This window comes from Tamandua tetradactyla, chromosome 2, assembly GCF_023851605.1.
Source record: "Tamandua tetradactyla isolate mTamTet1 chromosome 2, mTamTet1.pri, whole genome shotgun sequence".
Taxonomy (NCBI): Eukaryota; Metazoa; Chordata; class Mammalia; order Pilosa; family Myrmecophagidae; genus Tamandua; species Tamandua tetradactyla.
In genome coordinates, this window is record NC_135328.1 from 35706691 (window position 1) to 35729890 (window position 23200).

At 46.3% G+C, this 23200-nt stretch overlaps 1 protein-coding gene across 6 annotated transcripts in view; it reads left to right on the forward strand.

Annotated features, from left to right (window-relative positions):
• GGTA1 (glycoprotein alpha-galactosyltransferase 1 (inactive)) overlaps positions 1-23200 on the forward strand; it is a 71252-nt gene that overhangs the window by 26920 nt on the left and 21132 nt on the right. Inside the window, exons 2-5 of one of the 6 annotated variants that reach the window (XM_077143207.1) lie at positions 9283-9396; positions 11519-12362; positions 17526-17614; positions 23070-23105. In XM_077143207.1, the coding sequence (XP_076999322.1) occupies positions 17535-17614; positions 23070-23105 (116 nt within the window). In that variant the 5' untranslated portion in view covers positions 9283-9396; positions 11519-12362; positions 17526-17534. Of the gene's footprint in view, positions 1-7061; positions 7173-9282; positions 9397-11518; positions 12363-17525; positions 17615-23069; positions 23106-23200 lie in introns of all 6 variants that reach the window. The other 5 variants (XM_077143201.1, XM_077143192.1, XM_077143210.1 and 2 more) reach the window with 5 other exon arrangements.

The following is a 23200-nucleotide window of genomic DNA, read 5'->3' on the forward strand; positions in this document are numbered from 1 at the left end:
ACTGTTCACCCACCTTTAGCTTCCAGGTATCCCTAGGTCTCCTATATTCTGTATTATAAGCCTCTGAGTTTACTTGGAAGAACTTTTATGCTCAAGTCATTTTTTTAAACATTTTTTTATTGTGAAATATAACATATATACAAAAAAGCAATACATTTCCTCCCATCCCACAAGGAACTTTGCCAGTACTTTTTGATTATCTGCTTAATATACTCTGGGATGTATCCAGGCATTACATTAAGCTAGACAGGAGCAAAGGCCCTCACTCTTATTCTGGCCCCCCTGTGTTTGATTTGTTTAAATGGTCTATCCAGACAGGTCGACTTAAATTATGTAATACTGAAAATTTAGGTTCTGGAAAAAAATTTAAAAAGAAAAACCTTCTAAAATAAACCTTTTTCCTTTGGTCTCAGAGTAGATGACGTTCTAAAATACAAGCAATGTCTTCCTTACCCCTGTATTCTGAATTACTTTAATCCTGACCTGATTGGTTTTGTTCTTATCTCTAAATACTGGGTTCTACATGTATAAAACAGACCCTCAAAATCCAGATATAACAATTACCACTCGGGCTAAATGTGACTGATATAAGAGTTTACAGTGAAGGCCCTGGTTTTCTTCTAAGTATTTTCTAAGTAGAGATCATCAGTATTTGCTCTTTTGTTTCTGGCTTCTTTTGCCTCAGCAAATGTCCCCCATGTTCATTCACATCACTGCATGCCACACGACTTCGTATGACTTCACAGTTCGATGCAGCAGCGCAGTGTTCGATCGTGTGTATACACCATCATTCACCAGTCTGCTTCTCAGGGCAGCCTTCAGCCGCCTCCATCTACTGGGCCTCACGTATAACATCCAAAGTGAACGGTCCATCAACACTCTCCATTTTAGATGATTTCATTGTACCCTGGAGAAAGACAGCCGATAAACACACCCTCACCAAATAGAAAATCCAAACCTCCCCTTCCCCCATTATGTACACCTGGTATTGCTGCAAGTACTGTGGATGTTTTCTTGTTAAACATAGCCCATAGCATGCAGTAGCAGTTTTCCCCTTGTACCCTGAAATTATATGCTGTTTGTACAAGATTCATACCTTTGCAGTAGTTCATGCGAGAACTTTTCTTTATAGTGTTAACCGGTGTGGCACGTGAGTCTCTACAACCCCTGTCAATCATGTTCACCTTCAATGTGGTAATATTACTTATAGGCCCACTAGTGAACCATCTTCACTTCTATCTATTCCCTTACATTTAAGTTCAGCCTCATTGGCTGACTATTCACTCATCTCTAGCTTCAGCATATCTCTAGGTCCCTATATTTTGTATTATAAGCCTTTGAGTTTACTTGGGAGGCCGTTCATGCTTGTCATCTTATTAAAAGAGACCCAGGATGCTGCTGAGGGCAGCTTCCTGAAGATGCTGGCTGAATGGATAACTATGAGCCCCGGACCTGGGACTTGTAATCTCATTTGGACAGGGATCCTTTATAATGCCCAACTGGTACCTTCTAGGTCTGGGATCCCACGATAAACTCTGGGATCTGTCCTATAATACTTGTTGGAGAGCGTTCTGAACACTATTGCTTTTTATTTTCTTTGTTTTGTAGGTATGTTATATTATACAATAAAAAATGTTAAAAACAAACAAAACAACAACAACAAAGAGAGACCCAGGAAATCTAATGGGGGGAGAACGCCAAGACAACATAACTGTTAGAACTTTCTAGTGAATCCTTAGGCTCTAAATGCCCCCTGACAACTTCCTCTGAGTTTACCACCCTTTGAGTAGGGAGTTAGGCAGGGAACCAATTTCGAGAGGTTGCAGAGGAGCTTCGCTTGGAACTGCCCAGGCGTGTTTTAGAAACCTGAGGGTCGGAGCCCACACAGAGGAAGTGCAGGGGGCTGAGAGCCCCCAGCTGCTGGTGCCAAGGGGTGGAGGGTGGGGTGCGCTAAGGGGATGGGCAGAAATGCATCCAGAGGGACTGGGCTGGCACCACCTCTCAGCAGCCACAGGAAGGAACCCAGAAGCCAGAGAGGGGTATCCTAAGGGGCTAGTAGGGAGGAAACACAAGCCCCGAATCTTAGAGGGTCCAAGCCGGAAGGGATCTTGAAGAGGGCTTCAATGAACACTCTTTATTGCATTGAGGCAGTTTTGCATATGATTTATCTAGATCGGCACACAGCCCGAACGACCCACAGGCTCCTTAAACTCACATGTGCCTAGCCCGGCACCTGGCACAGAGCAGGTATTTCTCTTCCTGTTTAACCCCTCTCCTCTTGAGCCCTTCTACAGAAAATTCGGATCAAATAGAGATGTTCTAGGGCCTCCCTCCACTTTCCTCTTTCCCAGGAACACCTCTTTCCTCCTTGCTTTCAGCTCTGTAACTGCACCCAGGGATGTGACCTTCACAGATGGCACCACTGGGGCTGAGGGACTTCCCACCCACATCCGTTTGGGTGACTGCCCATCTGCCTGTCAGTCCACCACTCCTTGGTATCTCCATGCCAGAGCCTGGGCGGGGAGCCAGGGGCCTCGAGGTATGCCGGACCTCACTGCTGCCCTGGAGAACGGCACTGTGGAAGGCAAACTGCACACAAGGAAGGCTGCGCTCAAGGCAAGCTGCATGCAAGGCCCCACGAAACAGGCAGCCACGGAGGGGCTGGGAGGATTCAGTCAGGTTGGGGGGGAATCAGTTCCAGTGAAAGCAGACCCTCCGAGGAGGTGCCCTGGAATTCTGAAGGCTGGGCGTTCACCAGCCAGGTTTGCCGAACAAGCAAGAACAGGCTGTGCAGAGCCACCAAGCCCTCATGGGTCCCCGCCAAGGCCTCACCACCCTGAAAAGAAAAGAATCTGCACTTTCTGCTTCAGCTTCATTAATGCCCAAGTGGGGACTGGGAGATCCAAAGAGGAAAAAGGACGCCCAAGGCCACGTGGCCCATGGAACTGCGTTTGCTTGGATTTATAAAGTCCTTTGGTTGGACATTTTGGTTTTCCTAGTTGTATTACCAGTATTGATTTTTTTTTCTTTTTTAATTTGTATTTTCTTCTTTGCAAACCAGTGAATGGAGCTGGATGGGGAAAGAAATGCTTCCCATGCTAAGCTGGGTGGGAGGGAGCCCAGGCAGGACGGCCTGTTTTCAGTTATCTTCACAGACACCCTCACCTTTGCCTGGGACTCGGGGTGGGTGGATGGTTTGGCGGGGTTCTGTCTCTGGAAGCTGGGTTTTCTCTCCCTTTGCTTGGTTGGTTTTCTGTTTCGGTATCAGAATCGGTGCCTCCTCCTCCTCATCAACAGGTCGGGGCTTCACTTGAGAGGGCTCAGGGAGTTCTCTTCTGTGGCATTCTGTTCTCCACTGAAAGTCAAGGCTAGTCCCTTCATAAGGTGTGCCTCCAGGGCCTCCTGGGAGCCAAGCCTGAGCGGGAGAGGACTTACACATCATGGAGGGTGGAAATACCTTGCTTTCTCCAGCAGAGTTCATTTTCCAGCCTGTCTTCAGGAAATGTGTGGGAAAGGGAACTGGGGGACGGGTGGGTGCTGGACAGACCGACATGCCAGGTCTCTGGGTCCTCTCCCCAGGCTCAGTGAGGATGGAGAAGGGTTTATAAATGCCTAGTCCTGTCACTGCCATGAAGCCTCTGAGATTCCCCTACTCAGATTTCTGTGAGAGCCTGATTCACAGCTGTGTCTCCAGGTTCAGGGCAGTGGAGATTCCATGGAGGGGGAAATCTTCCACTCAACTACCCTCGGCTCCAGCCCAGGCTGCTGTCTGTGCCAGGTACCTTACCATTTGGGTGGGAACATCTGACATCTAAGGAGTGTATGCAACTGACTTCTTCCTTGTCCAGAAAAAGACCAACCTACAGCATGAAGAAATGGAGTTAGCCCTGGGTACAGACTTCCCTGTGCAAGGGAAGGCTAGGGAGGATAGGTGAGGCTCAGGAATGAAGCTTGAGGCTGCAGCAGGCCTGGGGAGTTCTCTAACACAGCTTTGGTGTGCTCTGTCCTGGAGGTGTGAGGGATAGAGGCAGATCTCAAGATGGTTTGCTATTTATTGCCTGAATAGAGTCATAATGATTTAATTTTTCTAGCCTAGCTTGACTCCCCTGTTAAGGAAATAGATTTATGGATGCCAATGAGACAGGCTTTCATGAAGACCATTTCAGCACTAATTTGTGTCTGTGAATTCCTAATGGATATGTACTAGAAGCCTCCCCTTCTATCTCCTTCCCTCCTTGTGCTGGACTGACATAGTCAATATATATGTTTGATGCACAGATGTAGTATTGAGTGAATGACAACATTGGATTAGTTGAATAACAGAGACTAATAGTTGCTTGGCATCTTGAGACACCGTGTTGAGTCCTTTTCAAAGAGTATCTCCTTTAATTCTCCTGGTAATGGGTAATATGAGTATAGCACCTACCATTTGTCATTTCCTAGCTTTTTAAAAAAATATTTTTATTGAGATATCTTCACTCATCATATAGTCCATACTAAGTAAACAATCAGTGGCTCACAATAGCATCATATAGTTGTGTACTCATCACCATGATCATTTTTAGAACATTTGCATCACTCCAGAAAAAGAAATAAAAAGACAAAAGAAAAAACCCATACATCCCAAGCCCCTTACCCCTCCCTCTCATTGACCACTAGTATTGCAATCTACCCAATTATTATTATTATTATTATTATTATTATTATTATTATTATTTTACTTATTGTCCTCCCCTATTATTTATTTATTTTTTGTCCTTATTTTTTTACTAACCTGTTCGTACCCTGGATAAAGGGAGTGTCAGCTGCAAGGTTTTCACACTCATATAGTCACATTGTAAAAGCTATATAGTTACAGAATTGTCTTCAAGAATCAAGGTTACTGGAGTACAGTTCAGCAGTTTTAGGTACTTCCCTCTAGACACTCTGTTCTAGTTTGCTAGCTGTCGAAATGCAATATACCAGAAATGGAACAGCTTTTCAAAAGGGAAATTTAATAATATTTTAGTTTACAGTTCTAAGGCTGAGAAAATGTCCTAATTAAAACAAGTCAATAGAAATGTCCAATCAAAGGCATCCAGAGAAAGATACCTTGGTTCAAGAAGGCCGATGAAGTTCAGGGTTTCTCTCTCAAGCGGGAAGACACGTGGCAAACACAGTCAGGGCTTCTCTCTCAGATGGAAGGGCACGTGGCAAACATGGCGTCATCTGCTACCTTTCTCTTCTGGCTTCCTGTTTCATGAAGCTCCCCGAGAGGCGTTTTCCTTCTTCATTTCCAAAGGTCGCTGGCTGGTGGACTCTGCTTTGTGGTGCTGCAGCATTCTCTGCTCTCTCTGAATCTCCAGCTTTCTCCAAAACGTTTCCTCTTTTATAGGATTCCAGTAAACTAATCAAGACCCACCCGAATGGGTGGAGATGCATCTCCACCTAATACAGTTTAACAACCATTCTTGATTGAGTCACATCTCCAGGGAGATGATCTAATTACAGTCTCAAACATGCAATACTGAATAGGGATTAAAAGAAATGGCTGCTTTTACAAAATGAGATTAGGATTAAAACATGGCTTTTCCAGGGTACATACATCATTTCCAACCAGCACACACTCCAATACACCATAAACTAAAAAGGGATATCTATATGATGCATAAGAATAACCTCCAGCATAGCCTCTTGACTCTACTTGAAATCTCTCAGTCACTGAAACTCTGTCTCATTTCTCTCTTCTCCCTTTTGGTCAAGAAGGCTTTCTCAATTCCATGATTCAGAGGCCCCGCTCATCCCAGGAGACCTGTCCCACATTGCCAGGGAGACTTACACCTCTGGAAGTCATGTTCCATGTAGGGGGAGGGCAGTGAGTTCACCTGCTAAGTTGTCTTAGAGAGAGAGGCCACATCTGAGCAACAAAAGAGGTTCTCTGGGGGTGACTTTTAGGCATAAGTATAAGTAGGTTTAGCTTCTCCTTTGCAGGAATAATTTTCATAGGGGTGAGCCCCAAGATCAAGGACTCAGGCCATTTAATTGATTGTCCCAGTGCTTGTGAGAAAATCAGGAATTGCCCAGATGGAGAAGTTTAATATTTCTTCCTTTCTCCCCAGTCCCTCCAGGGAGCTTTGCAAATACTTTTTATTCTCTGCTCAAATTACTCTGGGTTGTATTGGGGCATCACAGTGATTTGTACAAGCCAACTCTCTATTCAAGATTCCATGTAATTATGATGTTAAAGTAAACTGACAAGACAGGTTAAATTAGATATTGTGCTACTAAAAATATAAATTTTGCATCAAATAAACATCTCTTCTTTTCATTTCCCAGCTTTTTGAATAGCCACTCATTCAATCCTCACGTCATCCTAAGTGTAGGTGCTGCAATTATTCCCATTTTACAGATGTAGAAATGATGGCACAGAGAAGTTATTTGAGTTACCCAAGGTTGCACAGCATTAGGGGAGAGCCAGGACCCAAACCCAGGCAGCCTGGTCCCAGAACCTCTGCTCAGAACCACCATGCAAAATAGCATGAGAAGTGGAGATTGTTATTACCCTATGACACAGAGGAGGAAGCCAAACAAATTGCCCTAGTGCCTGCAAACATCATCAAGAGCATGTTTTGTGATTGCTGTAAATATTTAGGATTAAGCAAATAATGGCAACCTTCTACCTTTGAGTATGGATAGTTCTCTACCAAGAACACTTATTCCTTAACCCGCACAGAAGGTAAGCAGGGCCGGGATCTCAGCCTTCATCTTCCCCAGGAGGAAGTAGATTGGGGCCCAAAGATAGCTCCCTGCACCTGGGCTAGAGCTGCTTTCACAACAGGTCTGAGGACCTGTCATTCTCTGACTTGGGATATGGAAGATGGGTGAATACTGAGTGCTGACTGAGCTCTCATAGATCTATGGGCTGGAAGGGGCCTTAGAGATTGATGAATTAGGAGATGAGCTAACAGGGCCAGGCACCGTGCCAAGCTCTTAGCTGGACAGCATATGGACAAGTCTGATCAGCAGATCTGTGTAGACTAAAGCTAATTCATTACAGTTCTATGCCTTGTTTTCAATAAAAGATTGACCACAACCATGCGTTCCTGTGTCCTGAGGAGTGAGGATATCAGCGGGGCAGAAAAGGAAGAAGGGCCTGTTTGCATGCTGTAGGAGTTGGATTTTCTGCCTTCCAGGTTTGCAGACTCTCTTCTAGGAATAAGACCAGCCTGGGGTCATATTCTTCTCTGTGATCTGGGTAATGTCCCCTGAAGATCGCCAAATGGGAAGAGCATCCCTGGACCCTCCAAGGAAACTGTCCCAGCTGGTCCCCTTGACTAAGTCACTAAGGCTCCCTGTGAAAATGGCACAGAGAGAAGTGATCTGCTTCCTGACCACTTTGTGGGTGATGGTGAGGACCCACCGAGATAAAGCGGGGGCTGTCTTGTAAAACTGGGAACCGGGAGATCCTTGTGAGCTGTGATGAGTCAAGAAGACCAGCTTCCTTTAGTTTGGCGCCTTAGATTCCAAAGTTTGTTTTTCTTCTCTTCTCTGTTGACTGTAGGTCCAGATTCCTGGGTCTTTTTAATGCAGCACATCTCTGGGCCCCTACTGAGGTGCTTGGTGCTGGAGAGAGGAGCTCAAGAGAAGGAAAAGGCAGGGCCTGTCCATGGTCCTGTGGTCCTGAGTGATGTCAGGGGTAGACGAGAGGGGGCAGCTTTCAGCAGGAATGTTTCTGTTACTTTTTGTTCTTAGCATATACACACAGGCACGTATCATAAGCACATTTCACAGGTTAAATCATCTCTGTAACCACCACCCAGATCGAGAAACAGAACATCGCCAGCCCCCTAGGAGCTCCTTGGCAAGTTTCCCAGTCACTGCTACCTCTGACACACAGATTGGCTTTATCGGGCTTTGAAGTTTAAATAAATGGAACCACCTAGGACGTGTTCCGCTGTGCCTGGCTTCTTTCGCTCGATACCGTGCGTGTGAGACCTGTTCCTGGGGAAGTGTGCAGTTCGTTCATTCTCATTGCTGTGTGTGTGGTGAGCAGACCACGACTCAGCTTTTCTGTGATGGGCGTAGGGACAGTGTCCAGTTTGGGGCGCACTGTGGACTTTCTAGCCGCCGTGTCTTGGTGACTCTGCAAACGCTTTCTTCTGGATATCCACCTAGGAATGGAATGACAGGGTCGGACAGCACGAATTCGTTCCGCTCTAGTAGATGCCAGCAGGAAGGATTTAAGCAAGCTGTTAGGAAGACACTCCAGGCCCTAAAGTTTGTGGTACACTAGCTGGTGCCCCCAAAGCGGAAGCCGAGAAATTTCCTTCTAGAGAAAGGAGGGAGAGGCTGGATTAAGCATCCCCTAGGGATGAATCCTTCCTGTGGGGCTTCTGGTCCCCTCTCCTTAGTCTGGGGGTGTCCAGGCTGTCCTCCTGACAGGTGTCTCAGGCTACTTGGGAGGGCTGGGATGGGGTGCTTCATGCTTCATTTCCCTGCTTCAGGCAGAGAACTTCTGCCTCTTCTATTTTATATATTGGCATTCTGAGAAGGACTTCTTTTGTTTCCTAACAAAAGTTTTAGCTGTTTCATTGTTTGAAAATCCACTTTTCTTAGGTCCCTCCCAGCTGGGAAATTCTATTTTGGGAACAGGAGGTGGGTATGGGTGGGAAGGGTTAAACATTCAGCCAAGGAGCAGGATGGGCGTCAGTGGCCTTTTAAAGAGCGTATAGCCTGGTTTGCCATATGGGGAGCGCTCAGAACATTCTATAAAAACGCAGTGTCCAAACAAAACCAAACAACTTCTGAATCCTGAAGGATGTGGAGTCACGGCCTGACTTTTGAGGAACATTTAGATACACTTGCAGGGAGAGCCTTGAGGACTCTCCTTCACTCTCTCTCTCTCTCTCTCTCTCTCTCTCTCTCTCTCTCTTTTTTTTAGTTTGTGTTGAACTTCCCCTTTGGCTGTTTCTGGTGACAGTCACTTGGGATTGTTTGGTTCCCATTTTGGCCAAGGAGTGGGTGACGTGGGCAGTCTGCTTGTCCCTCTCAAGGGTGGCGGCCTTCCCTCCCCCAGCGCAGGCCTAGTTTGGTATTGTTGGCCTGGTTAGTGGTTCGGCTCGGTGAGCGAGGCTGGGCATCTGTGGGCCCGGAGAGGAACATCTCTGCCTCCACACGTAGCTCTGAGTCAACCCGCCTGATAAACAGTCCATTTCCCGGGGCCTGCGAGGAACAAAGCCCCTGGCTGCTGAGGGATCTGTCTACCCTCCCTCTTCCTGATACAGCTGTTTATTCTTTTGACAGGAGTTGGAACACATCACTTTCCCTCCCTAGCCCTGCCTCCTTCTGTTGGAACGGAGCTCAATAGAACTTTGTTGTTTTGCCTTTTACACTGCGGGGAAAGAAGCAGACGATGAGGTATGTGCAATGTTGAAATGATTTAGTTGCACGCAGACTGGTGCCTGGATGCACCAGTGGAAGGAAGCTTGCTCTCCCCTTAACCTCTCGTCCGTCCCTTCGGTAGTTTTGGAGGAAGACAAAGTCCTTCTCTCCCTGGCAGCAGATCTGGAAGCAGGACTGTTGGGATGCTGGCTCAGTGACTGCCACCGTCGGTTCTGCTTTTTTTGTACCCCTTGGCAGGCTCTCTCAGGGTTGTGGTGGCTGCGGGCTGGGGTTTTCTCTGAAGAATCCGAAGTGAGAATGTTATGGGGGGTAGTCTCAGGGCCCTAGGAGGTGGTTTTGGGTGGATGCCTCTGGTTCAACCCTTTATTGAACTTACATAGCTTCTCTCAAAAAATTCTCTGCAGATTTCTGGGCCAGGCAGGAAGGACAAGTTGGCTGGATACAGGCTTTAGATTTACTGAAGGGGATTCAAGAAAAGGCACTACAAGGTGTACCTCAGAGAACGGGTTGTTCCATCTGTGCTGGCTGGATCGACAATTAGCTGTCAATTTAGCCTAAGACTTGTCTCTGATTTTCCTCTGGCTTTATTATGATTCCTATAATGGAAAACATAACTGAAAACAACCTCCCGTGGACTTCTTTTTCTCATGTTTTGTACCTTGTTTCTCCCAGTGAGAAGCATTTCTCTAAAGCCACCAATTTAGAGAGGCTTTATCACGGCACTCTTCCTTCTCAACCCAGCACCGCCCCTTCTTCTTTTGTTTTCATTAGAAATGTTGTAGATTTACACAAAAATCATGTGTAAAATGCAGAATTCCCATATGCCACCCTATAGTTAACACTTTGCATTAGTGTGGAACATTTGTTAAAATTTGTGAAAGATCATTTTTATAATTATACCATTAACTTATAGTCCATCATTTACAAAGGAGTCACTGTTTGTGTTGTCTTTTCAGTTGTCTTGTGTGTGAGTCCTTGATTCTTCTTCCATCTCCAATCTGTTGTTGAAACTGTACAGGGAATTTTCCATTTCAGGTATTGTGTTCTTCAACTCCAGTATTTCTTTGGAGAGATTCCCATATTGTTTATTTCATTGTTTTCCTCATATCCTTTTGTTCTTTCTCCATGTTTTCCTTTATCTCCTTGGGCATATTTGGGATCTTTTTTTTTTTAAGTCTCTGTGTGATATGTCCAAAGTCTGGTCCCTCTTTGTTAATGGATTCTGGATTTTTACCTTGTTCCTTTGGAAGGGCCATCATTTCCTGTTGCTTTGTTTGTCTTGCATTCTTATGTTGCACACTGGACACTTTAATACTTTAAAGTGTTAACTCTCAGATTTAGTCTTTTCTTTCTGTTCCCTAAGTTTCTAACCAGCTGCTGATAAGGCAGAGAGTTTCTTGAATGCCAGGAGCTAATCAACACAAACCAAGGCAAAAACACCTTTCACTCTCTTTGCAAATTTCCTCTCTTTGGCTGGCATTCTCTTTCAGAGTGTAGCCCTTTTCGTCAAGATCAGCCTGAAAAAAATGGGAAGTGCAGTGTCCTGTTTGTCTTATTTGAGCCAGAGCCACAGAGCTGCTTCTTTTCCCCCCACCGGCTTGTCCTTGCTAGCCTCAGTATTTCCCCATTTACAGTTGCCTGGAGTTCAAGTGAATGCTCCCTCTACTCACTTTGAAATAGACTTCCTCCCCGTCCCTGATAATCTCTTGAGTGACTTAATGCAGGTAGTCCTTTGCCTTAGGCCACTGCAGCTTCTCACACAGTCTCAGCTGTCTGTAAGCAGCTTCTCTGTTTACTGGAGAAATTCTAGGAGGAGAAGCCCCAGACGGGTTCCCTGGCTGTCTCTCAGACTTCCACCTGGTGAACTGACACTGACATACATGCACCGCAGTATGCACACAGGGGCCACTCTGCTCCCCCTGAGAAGGGTCAGGGGCCCACTATGGGGGGGGGGGGTACAAGCTGGCTCCACCGTGCATTGTGGAGGGTGTGGGGGAGGGGTCAGTAAGGACACCAGGAACTTCCATAGCTTGTGAGGCTGCATGTTCTTAATCCAGCTCTGCCCAGTCATTCAGCCCTTTAACTGTTTGTAGTTTTGAGTTACTGTCTTTGTTTCCTCTATTGCCTTTACCCCAAGGGGATTGGAACAATGGTTGCACTCATCTGGCCCCCAGCGATCTGAAGTAGGTGCTCAAAGATCGACATCTGAGATCAGATCACACACCCCTGGAGTTTGGAGGACTGGGTCTTTATGACCCACCTGGCACCAGCAAGCTGCACCAACAGCTCAAGCTCCAGTCCCCACTGCTGTCTGCTGTGAGGCTGGGGAAAGGGGGAGGGTAGTTGCTGCTGGGAGGAGGAAACTTTCTGGTATTTACTGCAATTAACAAGCCTCTTCCTTCTGCTCCTCCCTGGAGGTTGCACAGTGTTTCCCTGGCCTTCGGAGTTTTAAAGTAGTTGATTTAGACAGTTCCTGCCAGTTCAGTAGTTGTTTTGGTGGAGGGACTGATTACTGGAGCTTTGGGGCTCTGCCATCTTCCCACAATCCTCTCCCAGAGGATCTCCACTGCCATTTCTGGGGGAGAGGAGTGATCGCAGGCAAGCTACTTCTTTCGCTAAGGTTCAGTTGCCTCCACTGCAAGACCAAGATACTGCCACCGCCCAGAGCACTGTGAGGCACAAAGAGTAAATGAGATGGCGAGAGTGAGTGCAGGAGACACCTAGGAAATGGAGAAGAGTTGAGCCAGAGTTGACCAGCGCTTCTTAGGAAAGGCCAGCCGGCAGTGCGTTTAGCCAACAGCTGGCAAGCCTTGGATCAGTCGTTACATGGTATTTGTTGGGGCACAAGGAGAAGATGTGCCAAGAAAACCTGAGTGATTAGCCCATGGGTAATCCATCGTGTTTTCAGAGCAGCAGAGTGGTTAAAAGAGTGAGCCTTGGATCTGAATCCCAGCTGCAGCACTTAGCGCTGGTGACTTTGGGTAAGTTACTTAACTTTTGTGAGCGTCCGTTTTTGTACCTGTAGAGTGGGGTTAATAAGAGAGTGGACTGTACAGGGCTGTTGTGAGACTGACCTGAGAGGCTGTGGCTCAGCATTTAGCCCAGTGCCTGGCCAGGTGCAGCCAGGGAGGATCCAGATGTTGCAGGGCTTGAAGCTCGTTCAATTTTCAGGGCCCTCTTTAAGAAAACAAATGTAAAGTTGCAAATGCATAAAAGTGACTATTTCAAATATGAGAAGAGAGCACACAATAAATAACAAAAATTGGCAGACACTCCAAATATGGCAAAATCCAGAAAACGACATCATGGAATAATTTAAAAATGATTAGTATTAAGTAGCTGCCTAAGGTATCTGTTGTATGTTTTGGCTGCATATCATCTTATCTGATGATTTTGTAGAATCGTTTACTAGAAGAGAAAGATAAACAAAATTTGCTTCTAGCATGGTCAATCAATGGCTGCCGCTTATTACTGAGGGTTTAAAAGAGTTTCCTCCAGTTTCACGACTTGTTTATTAGTGAGTCACATCTGTAAATCTCCATGGGCAGATTCTCACTCAGGAGGTGCTTCTTGCTGAGGCGTGGGTGGGGTGCAGCCATTTGGAGAGCCCTGCCCTGTGATCCTCCCTGGGTGCAGTGGGGCTGGGGCTGGGACGTACCCCCTGGGTCCTGAATAGGGGGCACTAGGTGTCTGCGAGGCCTGACTCTCAGTGACCCCTGAGTAGGAAGCTTAGCCGTATCTAGTTCAGCTCCTTCTCTTTAAGGACTAAGGTGGAGGTGTCTGGGGTGCAACAAGGTCTGCCTGAGCAGATTGTTGGGTGGGGCTGGATGGTGAGGGACAGGTGGGTATGTAGGTGACAGGTCAGCTCCTGGGGCCTCCTCTGTAGCCCCAGGTCCAGCCCCGGAGCTGGAAGGTGATACCCCCAGCACAGGCGGTGTTCCTTGCTTCTGGGAAGCATTTGGGGCTTTGCCCCCTCCCCCCACAATGGAAGGTCGGGCCCAGCCGTGCAAGGGGCCCGTGCCAGCGAGGAGCCCCAAAACCTAAGTTTCTTTGGCCTCTGTGCTCAATGCACCTTGGTTGATAATCTTATCAGTTGATCATCACTTCAAGGAATTCACGTGGGCAGTTGCCGAAAGATGAGCTTCATATGGCTAAATGAATTGCCCTCTTGTGAAATTGAAATTTCTAAGCCCTGTGGTTTATTTTTCATCCGTGTCCTTAGTCAATCAGGAAACCCTGTTGGGGAGCGTTAAGTCCAAAGGCCTCATTTCACAGATGAGGAGACTCGCGGGGGCCTGGAGAAATCCAGTTTACGCAATTGCCTATCGGTGGCTGGAATTGGCCTGCAGGCTCTCCTCGGCCCTTCCCTGTCCAGCTTGGGCACGGGGCAACGGAAGCAAAAGCAAAGGCCAGCTGGGTGCCTCGGGGCCACACAGCCAGGCTGTTCCTGAGGGCGGGGCCGCGCAGGGCTGGCTTGATCTGGGGCTGCGGTGCTCTGTGTGGTGCTGTCTTGGAGCAACTGAATTCCTCCCTCACAGGGACCCGCAGTTCCGCATGCAGAGACAAAGCTGCGCCTCGCGTTTCTGAACCTCTCCCATTAAAAAGCACCATCATGGCTCTAGCTGTTAAGTTTTATACGGTCTCATTTTATCCTTTTGTGAATCCTGTGAGGAGGGTGACTGAATCTCCACTTTGTACATGTGAATGGAGACTCAGGGTTGAAGTCGCCTGCCCAAGTTGTCCCTCCCGGATTCACACCCAATTCTGCTGATTTTAGAGGCTTAGCCCTGGCCCGATTTTGCCCTGGAATGCTGGATCTAAGTGCCCTCATTTACAACGGAGGCTGTGGAAGACTAAGGACTGGAGTCCTGTCCAAGCTCATCAACCCCAGTTAGCACCTGCATCCTTCCCCTCCTCTTGCCCACTTGCCTCTACCTGACACTGTATTATATATTCTTTTGAATATCTTGACGCCCCATCGGTATGCGAGCTCTGTGACGGTGAGCTCATTCACTGCGGTGTCGCCGGCATAAACTGTGTCATGCAACCATAGTTTGGTTCTGTGTCTGTTGCATGAATTCATGGTAGAGCAGGACAGGCACTCCTCAGAACTCTTCCTCTGTTGTCACTCCACTAACATCTACTGGGTGTCAGGGCCTGTCCCACCCTGGACCCCTTGTGATAGTCCAAAAGTGATTAAAGCTTGAGCGAAGCAGGGGCAGTTCCGAGGGGAGGAGGGAATGGGTTCCCAGGAGATGGTAGTGGAATTGCAGACAGAGAGAATTCTCTGGCTTCAGAGAAGGTGGAAGCCGGTGGGGAAGGTTTGGCTTCCTCTGCCACTGCTGGTGGAGATGATGACTTTTCCAGATCCTCTGTAGGGACTGCTATTCAGCTGAGGTGTGCCCCTTTCTCCCTGAAATTAGATGGAGAAAACAGGGTCCGCTAGAATTCCTTTAAGAGACGAATTCTGTTTGGAAGGACTAACTTGGTTTAGCTCAGCGGAGGGGGAACTATGAGATTCTCTGAGTGTGTGTGTGTGTGTGTGTGTGTGTGTGTGTGTGTATGTGTATGTGAGTGTGAGATGTGTTGGGGTGGGTAGCGAAAAATTAATTTATGGGTCACATGGGAAAGTCTTTGTGGGACTCCAGGGACATAGAAAAGGAAAAGGAGGAGGGTGAGAGTGGAGGGAGGAAGGTGGGGAAATAAATGACAGGCTTTACAACATGACCCTGCCTTGTGAAAACCTCCCTGCATTTTTAGCAAAATCTGTCCACATTCCAGGCGGCATGGTGTGAGTGGTTTTATTTGGGAACGAGTGCAGGGGTTGAATTGTGGGTGACGCGGAGTGGCCCAGGCTGGGTGGTGGGAGAGATGGAGAGAAATCCTTGGGGTCAGCCCTGGTGGTGGTAAGGGCTCCCGGCCAGCCCGAGCTGTGCAGCTGCAGCTGGCTCTGGAGTTCTGACTTTGGGGTTCAGCTCTCCAACTGGACGCAGGGTGTTCATAGAGCTCCTACTTCTGCGCCTCATCCCATAAGAAGGGAGTTTAGAAGCAAATCCATGCTTCTTACCTGGCTGGATAAGAGAGTCTGAGACACAGACATAAAAGAGAAGGATTTTTAGACCTTATTGGATGCCATTTTTACACAGGGAGAAAAACAAAAAGATCATTGCCTATCTCACCAATCCTTCTTTTCCCTGGAGACTTGGATTCCAGATTCCAAGACGTATGCCCACGTTCAATTCCAGTGCTCTGCAAAAGACACAAAATTGGCTTCTTCAGGCAGCTTCCAATATATAAGTCTCAAACAAGAGTGACAGTTGACTGTAGTAAAAGGTAGACAGGTTCAAGTGATCTGGGAAGTTCAGAAAGAAATGGGCTTCTAGAGTAGCCCCTGATGCTAATTTCTGAAATCAAAAAAAAAAAAAAAAAAAGTACTAAGTACCTGCCCATTTGGGGGGTGGTTTAGGAAGTAGATCTCATTTGGGTTCTACCTTATGTGAGCCTCAGTGTTCTCTACCGTGAATATTTGCATAGTTCTCTGTTTAACATTTCTTACAATTCAGGGGCAGTTTGCACTTGCTCCCCAGCATGTGGGGTTGACAATGCTTTGTACACACAGCCACCTGCAGTGCTAGTTGCAGGTGTTGTAACAGGGCCTGGGGTTGATCCAGGAAAATCAAAAGTTGTGTCCCACCTCTGTGAGCTCTCCATCAGCTTGGGCCACAGAAGAGACAGGGCAAACCTTTAGAGTCCCTCATTTGCATCTATTTGCACTTCAGTGTGTAACATGTTCTTAATCCCAAACTATCTCCCTTTCCTCCAAATCTGCTTTGAACACTTGCAAAGCACGGGCACTGCACTGTTCGCAGTCTCCCAATGGCCCTGCTATATGGATATCAAAATGGACTTTTCTCTTTTTTTTTTAAAGCATTTATACTATTTCAGGCATAGGGCTAAGCTTTTTATGAATGTTACCTCTGGTAATTATCACCATTTTCATCCCCATTATTCCCTGAGGTCTAAATCACCAGCCAAATTCCATCAATTCTCTCTTCAAGTACATTTTGAGTCACTCTACTTCTTTCCGTTTCCTCTGTCACCTTCCTAGCACAGGCCACCTTTTTGGCCCATGAAGATAGTTTGCTGTGTCACCTCCACTTCTGTTCTTGTCCTGTCATCTGTTTTCTCTGAGTGCACTTGGATCAGGCTGTTCTCCAGCTGCAACGCTTTGGGGGCCTCCCATCCTCCTTTGCCTTCCTTTTCAAGGCTCTGTCTGACCCGGCCCCTGCTGCCCCTCTTGTCCTTTCTCCCACCGTCCTCTCCTTAGTCATTAGGTTCTGGCCACTCTTGAGCTTAGAGAAGTTCCATACTTGTTCCTGTTCAGGTTCGTTTTGTTTTGCTTCTCAAACACAAGAAACATTTTCTCTTGTGCAGCCTGTTGTAGATGCTGTTCCTGAAATATTCTCATCCCTTCTCATGGCCCTTTCCATCTGTTTCCATTGCTTAGAACTCAGCCTTCTCCTCAGAGATGCCGTCCTTGACTACCTCATTAAAGTACTTCCTTCCCTGCAATCTGTGTCACAGCACAGCTTTCCCCACTTAATCACAATTTAATGACACATCAAGAAATATGACTGGAACTGCTGGGCAGTTGCTTCTCTGCGTGTGGATGTGGCCAGGGACAGTTGGAAACGACTAAGGTCCTTTTCCCATTGGGGCGTGGGGCATGTAGTCAAGTCCAATCAGGGTAGCAGGCTGTGGAATGGGGGGTTCCTCATAGCCACATGCAGAAAGGTCTGGTCATCTGGACCCGGAGGCCACTGAGTCCATGGGACCCATTTACAGCCAGTCCCCTGCTGTCCCAGGGCCACGGCCCACTTCGTGATGATCAACCAGGATACTTGTTCCCTGGTCCCAGCGTGGCCTGTCCCGTCCCAGGCAACCCTGCTGGTTGGTTAAATTGGTCCGATTTGCGCATTGCAGACTTACACAATGTAAGGAAGAACACACTCTTCAGTTCTAGTTAAATATTCATAAATTTATCCTTTTAGAGAGGATATGGGTAGAAGCATTTTTTTTTTAAACCACATCTCGCTCTGGATTGAATTTATTTAATCTCTTTTCCCCTTCTTCTTTCTTCCCAGAAGAAAATAATGAATGTCAAAGGAAAAGTAATTCTGTCAATGCTGATTGTCTCCACTGTAGTTGTGGTGTTTTGGGAATATATCAACAGGTAATTATGAAATATGATGAAATGATGTTGATAAAAATGCTGTTTTGACTCTAACCTAGTATCAGTCAAGTCACTCTGCTGAGTTAAAATTGGCATTAATTGAAACCATAAATAAGGGATTCTACCCTTCCTGTATCCCTGAGCCCCAGACTGTCTTTAAAATCATTACATCTCCAAGTAATTTTGGGTTAATTAATTATCTTCCTTCTTCCCATATTCTTAATATCCTGAATTTTGTACCTTGGCCATTTTGAGTAGGGGTTCAGAGACAGAGGTCAAATTAAGCCCAAAATGTTATTTTAAGTTATTTCCATGGTCAGATAAGGAAATTACCTTAAGAAAATTCAGACAGGGATTCCATGAGAAATCCACTCTGAATTTTGCAATCCTAAAATATTTGCAGAGTTTTAAGGAGCAACTCAAGTTGACCTTACTGCAACCTACATTCTGAGTTGTTGGTGACTCATTTGTGCCTGGTTAAAATTCTTGGGTTTTTTTATTATTATTTTTTTTAATGCTGGAAAGCAAAATAAATTAAACATTTCTGACCCTTCAAATTCACCAGTGGATTCACCTTCTGTGCTTTTGGAAACTTGACAATGCCTTGGAGATTCCAGCTAGAGAGGCTTCTGCAGGAAGAAGTGTCAGCACACATCTCCAGAAGTGCATGCCTGTGACTTAAGAGGCACGGGTAAAACTCAGCCTTCTTCAAAAAGTCCACTGCACAACCACGAGCAGGGAAATGGTCTCGGCACCGTTAATATTTATGCAGTGTGTTATTTTAGTGGCTTGACTATGGGAGCTTGGAGGGAGGGGGACAGGCATAGATCTGACTGCCTCTGGTGTGTTTGGTTTCATTCTGAACAACTCTCAAGAAAAATATGACAAGCTAGATTGCAACCAAGTTGATAAAAGAAGGGTCTAGAAAGAACATCTTGCAAAGCATGGAAACTTGGGTTAATTAGTCTGGAGAGGACTCAGAGTTTGGGGGTGATGGTGCCAGGAGATGGAATTCTGGGGCTCCTCAAGTACTTGAGGGCTGAGGAAATATCCTTGGTGGAGGTTAAGAGCATGGACTCCAGAGCCAGGCTGCCTGGGGCTGGTCCTGGGTCACCACTTCCTCCTCTCTGACCTTAGGCAAGTTACCCAGCCACTCTGTTCCTCAGTTTCCCTCTCTTTAAAAATAAGGATAATAATAGTACCTGCCCCATAGGGTAGTTGGAAGGATTAAGTAAGTTATTATGTATAAATCATTTAGGACAATGGCTAGGACTCACTAAACCTAGCTGCTATCATCACTACAGCCACCATCTGCTGCTGCTGCCACACAAGGCAAAGCTGGATAGTGGATTTTGGCAAATGGAAGGAAGAGCTCCAGTAGTTGGAAGAGTCCAACAGAACGAGTGCCTTTTGGGTTCCTGCCCCAAGTCAGATTGGGACACTCGATTGGATAACCTTTAAGATCTGATATGAACACCCGGGCAACAACTCCCATGTTGTACTTACTCCCATATTTTGAGTGGTTCACAAAATTGAAATATGGGAGCCAAAAGTCCAAATGTATGTGCTGGCACTGGCCTTCCATAAGGAGGGTTATTTTTCAGGGCAGGGCATGTTCTCTCTGCACGGTGGCTGCAGCAGGTGCTGGCCGGGCTGCAGGGCCATCACTGGGCACCGGGGCTCTGGTTGCCAAATCCTCTGATGTGTGGAATCCACTCAGTTACCTGCAAGAGGCTTAAAAGGCCTCAGATTCTTTGCCACTTTGTAAATCAGCCATGTGACAGCTAGAGGTGAGTGGAGGACACTAACCTCAGACAGGTGGGCAGCACTGAGCTAAAAGGATTTTAAGTCACTAATGAGAATTAATCAGCTGATTAGTAAACAAAACAGTTGTCACTAGAACATTCTGGAAGTACCTCATCCAGGACAGCATTTAATTTGAGGCAGGATGGAAAAATCATTGAATGTTAGAGCTGGGAGAAACCTTAGAGGTTATAATAAAATAATAATGATGATGATGGCAATTATGATAGCAGCTACTATTATTGAGTGTTTGACATGCAACTGTTCTATACTTTTCTGCCAGTTCTTATAATAGTCCTGCAAGGTACATATATTCCAAGTTTCTAGGTGAGGACACTGAATCTCAAAAATGTTAAATGAGGTGTTGGAGATTACATTTTCAGTAAGATTTCAGCCTAAACCTGTCTTTCTGCAGCCCCACCCTCTTACCCACTGTACAACCCTTCCCTCACTCAAGGGCCCTCAGTTTTTTCAAATGATGGAAGGGAATCCAAATAGATTAAGTGACTTAACAGTGATTTATGTTCAAGTTCTAACTAGAACTCAGATCTTCTAATTCATTGGCTGGGACTCCTTCTGAGCTACTCGGTCTTGAGTGCCTGAGGGATACGAAAACCAAGGGGACCTGCTGCCCTCAAGGGATTATGATCTAAATGGGTCAGTATGATGTGTCCATCACTAACCAGTGACATAAAGTAGAGGAAGGACGTCAGGAGCAGGGGAGGGACTGTGAGACTTCAAGGAGGCAAAGATCATCTTTGGCCTGGAGGAAGAGCCATTTTTTGCATTCATTCATAGATATTTAAGTGCTTACTATGTGCTGATACTATGCTAGGATCATATCAGGAAAGGCTTCCCAGAAGAGGTGGCATTCGAGCTGTGCCTTGTGGGATGAATAGTGTTCAATACCATTTACTGCAGTGTAGATAGTGCTATGACCACTGTAAAGAAGGATTCTGGGAGAGGAAAGTGAAGAGAGTAAGGAGGGGGGGACTATTAAAGAGGTTCAGCTTGTCAGTGAACCTGAGTCTACAAATTGGTGTCCTCAGTGCCAGGTGGGGGCTGTAGCCAATCCTTTCCTTTCTCTTCCTCCTCTTCCCCCTCGACTCCTTTCATGGATCCTTTTGCCTGATGCACTCTAATGATCAATTCCTGAGACACCAGGGTTTCAAAGAGAGAAAAAGCATATTACCAGGTGTGTAGCAGGAGATCAGATGATCTACTGGCTCAAAATCTGTTTCTCCAAACTGCAGTTATTCTCAGTTTTATTAGAGAGAAAGATGGGCAGGGTTTAGGGTGATGAGTCCAGTGGCCCCAGATGATGAAATTGGAAGTCATCTAATGATCGAGCACGCACAGATTGCATGCTTTGTCACAGAACCTATGTAAGAAAATGGTGGAATGAGGTATAGGTGACTTGTAGGTTTAAGTCTAAGCTACTGCACATGTCAGGCGGGCCCACTTTCGTTAGATCGTCTGTTACCAAGATAACTTTGGACTTGGGGTGGGTTAGTTCTGGGCTGACCCAAGGCCCCTCATTAATAAACATCAGTGTTTATTAATTAACTTTAGTGTTTAGTTTTAGTGTTTATTAATTAACTTCAGTGATAAAAAGACCCTAAAGTTGAAAAACTGGATAAATGATTACAAAGAGATTAATTACAAGATTTTTGCAGTCACAGGGGCAGAAGATAAAGGCTATAGAATCATTATCAGAGGTCAAGGAGCTGGATTACAATTTAGAGATTTCAGGTATTTCCCTCTGTCTACTCAAATATACCAGAAAGTAAAAATAAATATCTATATAATGATTTAGTAATCAAAATCATCCCTTAAATCCTAATTTCTCGGTTACACTTCCTCCCCTCTTTGTGATTTTAGGGCAGGACAGTACAGTGATTAAGCTTGCAGGATGTAGAGTCAGATTCCCCAGGTCCACATACTGGTTCTACTCACTAGGAGTATGGCCTTGGAAATCACTTAACCACCCTGTGCCTCAGTTTCCACTTCTGTCAGTTATTGATTGTTGTGAGGATTTAATGAACTAATATATAAAAATTGCCCCGTGCATTAGCAAGTATGAACTATTATGAATATTGTGAGAATCACTACGCACATTTAGGACAAGGAATTTTAGAGCTTGGTTGAGGAGTTTTGCACCCAGCGGGGAACTCACCACTGGAAAGAGGGAATGCATTTTCTTCATCAGAGGAGATGTGGACTCCCGGTGGGAGGCAGAAGGAAGGACTACAGGGCTAAGGGAACTCAGCAGATGTCTGAAACCAGAGCCTGGCAGGGGCTGAGCCAGGGCAGGTGCTTGAACCCAATCCAGAGCTCTTCCTACCTGGCTATGTCCCTTTCATTCACAGGGAGGAGGGAGCAGTGAGCTAAGTAAGGCTTAGAAAGGGCAGAGCTTCATGCACAGGACAACGGAGTTGTCCAGTGTGACATCAAGACCTGCTGCTTTTAGCCCCCAAATGCCTCGAGAGAGAGTCAGCTCCACTTCTCTCCATCTCCCTGGGCCATCTGCCTGGACCATTGCCATGCGCCTAGCTGGCTTCACACAGCCACATTTTGCACCTCGCACCCAGTACCCTTTGTCATCTTTTTTCAGATGGCAACAAACCCTGTGCCTCTCTGCTTAAAACTTCCCCCAGGGCAAAATCTCCTGGCAAATCCCCACAAGATCTTGCCTCTAGCTACTTTTCTGTTTTTTTCCCCTTGCTGGTGCCTCCCACCTCTGAACCTTTCCATATTTTGTTTGCCCTGGTGGGAACATTTCCCACTTTCTCTTTACCTGGTGATCTCATCCTTCAAAGCTCAGCTAAAACATTCCCACTTCCTCCTCTGGAAAGCCCTTACATGCTCATGGTTCCATAGGCTTTTCCTTTATACCATTTCCTAGAGTTTGAAGTCATGTAGCTGTGTGATCATCTGAGTAAGGTCCCCTCCCCAACTAGATTATAGGTTCCACAAGGATGAGGCTTTGTCTCTCCTGGCAACACGGTCTCCCCAGCACTTGGCACGTGCTCGGTGAGTGTGCTGAATGATTATATGAAGGTGGTCCGCTTGAGAAATCACGGGTTGACCAGCCCAGCCTTGGGGGTGCCTTAAGACAGTCTCACTGCCTTCATGAATTCAGGAAATGCCTGTTGGGACTGTTCTGTAGAAGGATCTGAAGTGGATATGGCATTAGGTTCCACAGTTGATACTCGCATTTTGAGGGGGAAGATAAATGCTGGGTAGATCCTGGCTGGGCCCTGATGTCCCCATCCTCCCAGGCCTCCTTCAGCACCAGGCAGCTGATTAGCATCAGCTGCGGAGCCACTTGCCCTCTCTGAAAGCCACCCCTGGACAAAGCAGGGCTAACTGTTGTGGTTTTGTTTGTTTGTTTGTTCTTTAACCATTATTTGAGATTCATGAGAGACCTTCTTCCCACACTTTATGCTGGTTAATCCCGAAGTGATTGCAAGTGGAAATTCCCAGGCTCCTGATATATCAGTGGTTATATCTTCAAGGAAGGTGGAAAACTGGGAGTAGCCCAAGCCCTGGCTCTCAACTCAGCCCAGGGCCCCAATTATAATGATTGCAAAATAGCTTTTCTCAGAATTGAAAGTAACATGATACATTTTAATTTCTTTTTTGCTTTTAGCTCAGAAGGCTCTTTTTTGTGGATATATCACTCAAAGTAAGTGCTTTAAATTGTAAATATCTATTGGATGTCTCCCACATCCACTCTTGCACCCCCACAGTCCGGTTTTCACACGGCAGCTGGTGATCCAG